The 6,737-nt window shown below is 41.3% G+C and overlaps 1 protein-coding gene across 1 annotated transcript in view; it reads right to left on the bottom strand.

Annotated features, from left to right (window-relative positions):
• Window positions 1-3,315: 3,315 nt before the first annotated feature.
• The window catches only part of agap2 (ArfGAP with GTPase domain, ankyrin repeat and PH domain 2), a 63,729-nt gene continuing 60,307 nt past the window's right edge, over window positions 3,316-6,737 (bottom strand). The window contains exons 17-18 of the mRNA XM_083975288.1: window positions 5,646-5,925; window positions 3,316-4,067 (exon numbers count right to left, since the gene is read on the bottom strand). Of these exons, the coding sequence (XP_083831414.1) occupies window positions 3,843-4,067; window positions 5,646-5,925 (505 nt within the window). The 3' untranslated portion in view covers window positions 3,316-3,842. The remainder of the gene's footprint in view (window positions 4,068-5,645; window positions 5,926-6,737) is intronic.

Genomic DNA, 6,737 nt, shown 5'->3' with positions numbered 1-6,737 from the left:
GATGTAGAGGTTTCAAAAACTCATGTATTTTCATGTATCAAATTTGATACAAATGGCGACGTAGGGGTAAAGAGTCCAGTCTGCTGCTGCTGCTGCTGCTGCTGCTGCTGCTGCTGCTGCTGCTGCTGCTGCTTGGTTGGTTGGAACAGAAACCTGCAGCCACACGGAGCTTTGTGCAGCAGTTTGGACATAAACCTGTATGATGATCATGTCTGGCTTCACACAACGATGAACCTGAATCTCTTCTCTCGTCAAGACGTCATGTGTGGACCTGTCACGGAACATTTTGTCATTTTTTCCCCCTCATAATATAATTTTATATAATTTTATACACAAGTGCAAATTTCAAAAATCGACTCCAAGGTTTTACATGTTTCATAACGAATTTCTTCAGCCCTAAAAGAAAAATGCCATTAAACTGTTTAGTATTATTGAGAAATATGATTTACAAAAGAAGCCCTTTAGGCTTTGATCATACATTTTATACCATGTGCATGTACTATTGTTTTGTGTTTTCTCTCCCTGTATTGTGTTGTGCCATGAATCTTTGTACATAACTATTTGTGCAATAAGAAAAATAAATGATGCAAACTGACCCCTCAGGTCAAATCAATAGCTAAAACTAAAGTATTAGTTTAGTGCAGCAGCTGGTAAAGGCGGTGACGGTGACAACACTGATGTACAGATACAGACCTGGTGCAATGAGCTGCAGGGGAACAAATGTGACTTTCTTTTTTCTTTTTTTTTCACTTTTACACTCAATAAACAATAAATAGTTTCACTGCTGTAAATCAGCTTCATGCTCTAAACCGTCTCACAGCCGTAGGAACAAACACATGATCCACGGTGAAGAAGCAAAGTCAGAGTTTAAAGCTTTAAAGTTTATGTAACTGTAGAGTTTAGAGTAAGTTTCTACACAACCACCATCGCTCTGCTGAACACACCAAAATAAACACACACACACCACAACAGCCAGACTGTCTACGCTCTGACCATGTCGCTACGGCAACACAGCAGCTTTATTTTATCTTATTCATTACACCAGGGGTGTCCAAACTTTTTGCAGAGGGCCAGATTTGGTGAGGGGCCGAGTCGGCCGACCATTCAGCCTGACATCCTTTCAACCATTAACATTAAATGCAAATTAACTATTTAATACTTTTTTTTTTCATTGCAAATGTCATCTTTTCATTTCTTCACATAGATAAATAAATCTAAACAAGTTTTTACCAAAATCACTCTGCTTTTCATATTTGAAGACCACATAAAATGACATAAATGTCTGGGGGAAAAAGGAAGCTTAAACATATCTAGGTTAATTTGAAACATTATTATATTTTATATTATATTATATTTTCAAAAATCAAAAATTGCACTTGAATAAAAATCACAACCAAAAACAAGAATAGACCCTGTCAATAAATAAAATGGCTTATCAAGTCTCAACAAAACTGCACTTGAATAGATATTGACCGTGTCATCACATGTGGACTTCCTATTTGTCACATTTATATATTTTTCAACTATTTCCTCTATCCTGGTTATTATTTTCTTTCTATCTATCTATCTATCTATCTATCTATCTATCTATCTATCTATCTATCTATCTATCTATCTATCTATCTATCTATCTATCTATCTATCTATCTAACAATAATCGTAACACACTATAAAGCATTTTATCATGACTTATAAGGTCAGGTATTATAATGTTATAATTGTTAGTAACTCGCTGACGATGCCCACATCGATAAAGCATTATAAATATAGTTATAATGGCTTATAAACGTGTATAACTATCATTATAAACACTCATAAATTATCATAAGACTTTATATGATGAGCATAACACATCATAACTGCATTTATAATGTATTATAATGCTCTATAATGTGTTATGTTTATTGTTATAAAGCCTTACGATCATTTCAAAGGTCAAGCAGAGCGTGTAGTTTTCTGTTTGGCTTAAAAATAAGACTTTTAATATTTGTGTCAAGAACAAGTTTCAAACAAATTTCCATCCTTTGCTTTATTTATTTATGTATCTATGGACCATCGGCCCTCTGTCCTCTGAGGAACGGCAGAATAAACCAGACAGACCATCATGATAATGGTAATTAAAAAAAAGTTTATTTATTCCGGTTTCCATTTGTTTTTTGCTCATGTTGGATTCACACGAGCCACAGAGTGTGTGTGTGTGTGTGTGTGTGTGTGCGTGTGTGAGCTCTTCATACTTCACTGTAAACTCATGGATGGACTTCACACAGTAACAGTAATATGACGTATGAATGACTCCTCCTCCTCATGTCCACATCTGTCCACATCATCTGTCCACATCATCTGTCCACATCTGTCCTCGTGTGACATGTCGTCGGATAAGAAATTATAAAAGACAATGAAAAAACAAACTGGACATATTTTTTCAAAACTACCAGTAAGAAATCATTTACAAAAATTGAGAGATTTTGAATTTTTCAGTTGTGTCTTCGTTACAGTTGAACATTAAGTTTGTAGTATAGTAGGTACATTTACAGTATAATAAAACGTCATATCTTCTTCCACCTGTCGAGAGTTAACACTGACATATTTCATTTTCCAAACCATTCATTTTTCTATTCTAAGCAGAATTATCTCAGCTGATTGGTTTATACTGCTGCGACGGGCACACAGAACTAACAACATGACATGTGGAGGTTTAGGGTTCCTTCTTATCAAAGGGATAGTTCAACATTTTGGCAAATTGGCCCATTGCCATATAATAATCCCTATAGTCATAGCAGTAGGTTCGTTACCTTTAATTGTCGGTGCAAGCTGTTTTTAGAACGGCGGAGCAGAGCCGTGAGCTGCTCAGAGCTACGCTACGGAGGCTCATTATGGGATTTCTTGGTTTCCCTCATCATCAAACTCATCAAATACACAATCCAACAACTCCACAACGCTCTGGTGGACAAGTTGTGAGCTGCACATTCACCACGCTATGAGATAATAACACAACGTTACCACACAGAGTTGTTTTAGAGGTAAATTCATGTAAAACCACTGATGCGTGTTGCCTTCAGGGACAGTTTTTCCATCAACAGTCTCTGTATTTATCTCTAAAACGGCTTCGTTTCGTAACGTTGTGTTATTATGTCATAGCGTGGTGAATGTGCAGCTCACAACTTGTCCACCAGAGCGTTGTGGAGTTGTTGGATTGTGTATTTGATGAGTTTGATGAGGGAAACCAAGAAATCCCATAATGAGCCTCCTCCGTAGCGTAGCTCTGAGCAGCTCACGGCTCTGCTCCGCCGTTCTAAAAACAGCTTGCACCGACAATTAAAGGTAACAAACCTACTGCTATGACTATAGCGGTTATTATGGCAATGGGCCAATTTGCCAAAATGTTGAACTATCCCTTTAAAGCCAAAGGAAAAAAATAAAACTGCTAGTTTTTTTTTTGGTCCAGTCACAACAAATCGTATTGAAAGCACCAGCAGCCTGATGAGATTTAAACTCCTCCGCTCCGTCACTTTGTTGCTTTTCGTTTCATGATCAGAGCTGAGTTATTTCTCTTCTCCTGCAGGAAGTGAAATAAAGACCGAGCGTCTTATTAACTAAGATTACAGAGAGGACGGCTACAGAGTTCTACTGTACTTGAGTCGTTTTTTTGTTTAGTTTCTTTAAAATGAGGTTCGACAACAACACGGCGTCTCAGCAATATAAGTATCTGTCATCAACAAATCGAATGGATATTGCTTTTTAAAGTTGTTTGATATGTTGTTCAGTCTTCAGAAGCGTTTTATAATGATACAGTCACTGTCAACGTTTCCTTATGGTGCAGAGTCACCGTCACCGCGGCGACGCTACGACACGCGCTTCCTGGAGCTGGTGCGGCCCAGACTGGCGGTGCTGGAGCGGCGGGCCAGGATGGGCGTGGCGGCGGCGGCGGCGGTGGGGGGGGTGGGGGACAGCTCGTTGGGACAGCCGTGCTGCTGCAGGATGTCCATGCAGCCTTTACTGCCGGTCTTCCTGGCCATCATCATGGCCGTGTGGCCCAGGCCGTCCTTCGCCCTCACATCGATGCCGTACTGACGAGGAAGCACAGAATTATTATTATTATGCTAAATTATCAGTATCAGTATCACTCTGACTCATTTATTAAAGGGATAGTTCAACATTTTGTCAAATTGGCCCATTAGTAGGGAGGTTAAAGCAGAAGTAAGTGATATTTCTGTGTTAATATAAGTCTTAAATAGTTATATCTTCCGACAGCAATCACTTCTATAGAGTGTTTGGTCTGAAACACGGGTCTGTCAGTCACTCTGCTCTGCTCTGAGCCGAGGAGAAAACTTTCCTTGTATCCTACAACCTTTATCCAATGAGGAGAGAGAACGGCATAAAGGGGCAGTCCTCTCTGTGTGTGCAGCCAAGGGATGCGCCTGAATGTGGTGACGTAGGGACGAGGACCAATAGATCCATGACGAGGGCGGGGGCTGCTAACTCCATCGGCTGACAAGATGTTATGGTGCGTTCAAGGCAACTCGTAACTCGTGTTTTTCCGACCGTGAAGTGGTACCAGTTCAATCTGGTACGAGTTCACGGGTCAGAAGTTACGAGTGGCCGTTATAGTGACTTTCACAGGTAAAACAGGTCGGAGAAACACGAGTGGGTTGCCTGGTCGTAAGTTGTGACTTGAAGCTGTAATTTACGGTTTCAAAAGCCTGCCTGGAACGCAGCATTAGCCAAAACGACCGGATCGCTTACTTCTGCTTTAAGTTCAAAAAATAGGCCTTTGACTTCAAGTCATGATGCAAAGGTCCCCTTTGGCATGGAAGTACCTTAGGGTCATACAAATAAATCTATCCAAAGACACAAGTGAGATCACACTTTGTATCCGAAATAAACACGTTTTTAAAATGCCTTTTTTTAATTGAGAAAACGCATGCTAAAAGCACATTCCATTTAGAATGTCCATATAAACTACTGTTATCTACAGCTTATTTGTAACATGACTGCAATATTTCAGGATTGTTTCTCAGTCCCTACTACATCACCATAATCCCTATAGTCATGGCAGTAGGTTTGTTACCTTTAATTGTCGGTGCAAGCTGTTTTTAGAACGGCGGAGCAGAGCCGTGAGCTGCTCAGAGCTACGCTACGGAGGCTCATTATGGGATTTCTTGGTTTCCCTCATCAAAGAGGGAAATGCAGAGACTGCTTGATGAAAAACTGTCCCTGAAGGCAACGTGCATCAGCGGTTTTGCATGAATTTCCCTCTAAAACAACTCTGTGTGGTAATGTTGTGTTATTATCTCATAGCGTGGTGAATGTGCAGCTCACAACTTGTCCACCAGAGCGTTGTGGAGTTGTTGGATTGTGTATTTGATGAGTTTGATGATGAGGGAAACCAAGAAATCCCATAATGAGCCTCTGTAGCGTAGCTCTGAGCAGCTCACGGCTCTGCTCCGCCGTTCTAAAAATAGCTTGCACCGACAATTAAAGGTAACGAACCTACTGCTATGACTATAGGGATTATGGCAATGGGCCAATTTGACTAAATGTTGAACTATCCCTTTAACAAATGAGTCAGAGTGAAGAGTCTCCTGGTTCTTGTATTAATTAAAGCTTCATCTTTATATTACTGTAACAGTGAGATGAGAACTCACCCAGACCAGCAGCTGCGTCATGACCACGTCCCCCAGCTGACAGGCGGCGTGCAGCGCCGTGCGAGGCGGCAGCGAGGAGGAGGAGGAAGAGGAGGAGGAAGAGGAGGCGTTGATGAGCTCCTTGGAGCTGTGAGCCAGCAGCAGCAGCAGCCGGGGCAGATCTCTGTCCGACACCGCCGTCAGCAGCCACGCCGCCATGCTGTCCTCCGGCCGCCGCACCAACGGCGGCACGAACGCCCGCTGCTCGTACTTAGCACGGATCCACGACTCACGCTCCTCCCTGGGAACACACACACACACACACACACACAGAGTGGTCATACATAATACATGATAGTTCACATCCAACAGGTGGAACTGTGTTCATCAACCAGCATGAGAACAATAGCGACGGACGAGAGTTTCACTATATTTATCTCATTTTTCATGTCACTATATCGCCGTTTAGACTAATCTGATGTTTGTAAAGTTTATAAAACCAATGATTAGACAAACATTACTATTTCTGTGTGCACATTTTTGTAATTAGTCATGGTTATCATAGATTAGCCGGGCTAACGGTTAGCTACCTGTTTAACTTTAATAACTCAGTGACTCAATAAACGCTTCATGAAAAAATATTTTCTCCAGCGGATATCTGAGTTCCAACATGACTGAGCTAACTGGGCGCATGACGTCCGTCCGACTACCCATTTCTCCGACCATATATTTCTTTATTTTTGCGTCCATTAGTCCGACCTCCCATTTCTCCGACTTAAAGGATAATTTCCGTTTTTTACAACCTGGACCTTATTTCTAGCATAAAATAAGATCATTTTACTCACCCAGACACTTTGGTGTCATTTGGAGTTGTTTTGACGAAATTAGCCCCAGTGGAGAGGCGCGTATATCCGTATAATGCGAGAACACGGGGCAACGCAATGCAGCCTCTAAATAACACATTATCCGCTGCAAAACTCGTTCATTTCACCAATATTTTGTTATGATACACTAGTGATATTCCCCTCCGAGCCCGTGGTGGCATGTTATCAACATGCTGCGCCTGTAGGTTGACTACTAACCTCTTATCTGGATGATGTCATCTCCGACCGC

This window comes from Trachurus trachurus (assembly GCF_905171665.1).
Source record: "Trachurus trachurus genome assembly, chromosome: 7".
Taxonomy (NCBI): Eukaryota; Metazoa; Chordata; class Actinopteri; order Carangiformes; family Carangidae; genus Trachurus; species Trachurus trachurus.
Note: the sequence above shows the minus strand (reverse complement) of the source record. Positions and strands in the feature narration are given on the sequence as shown.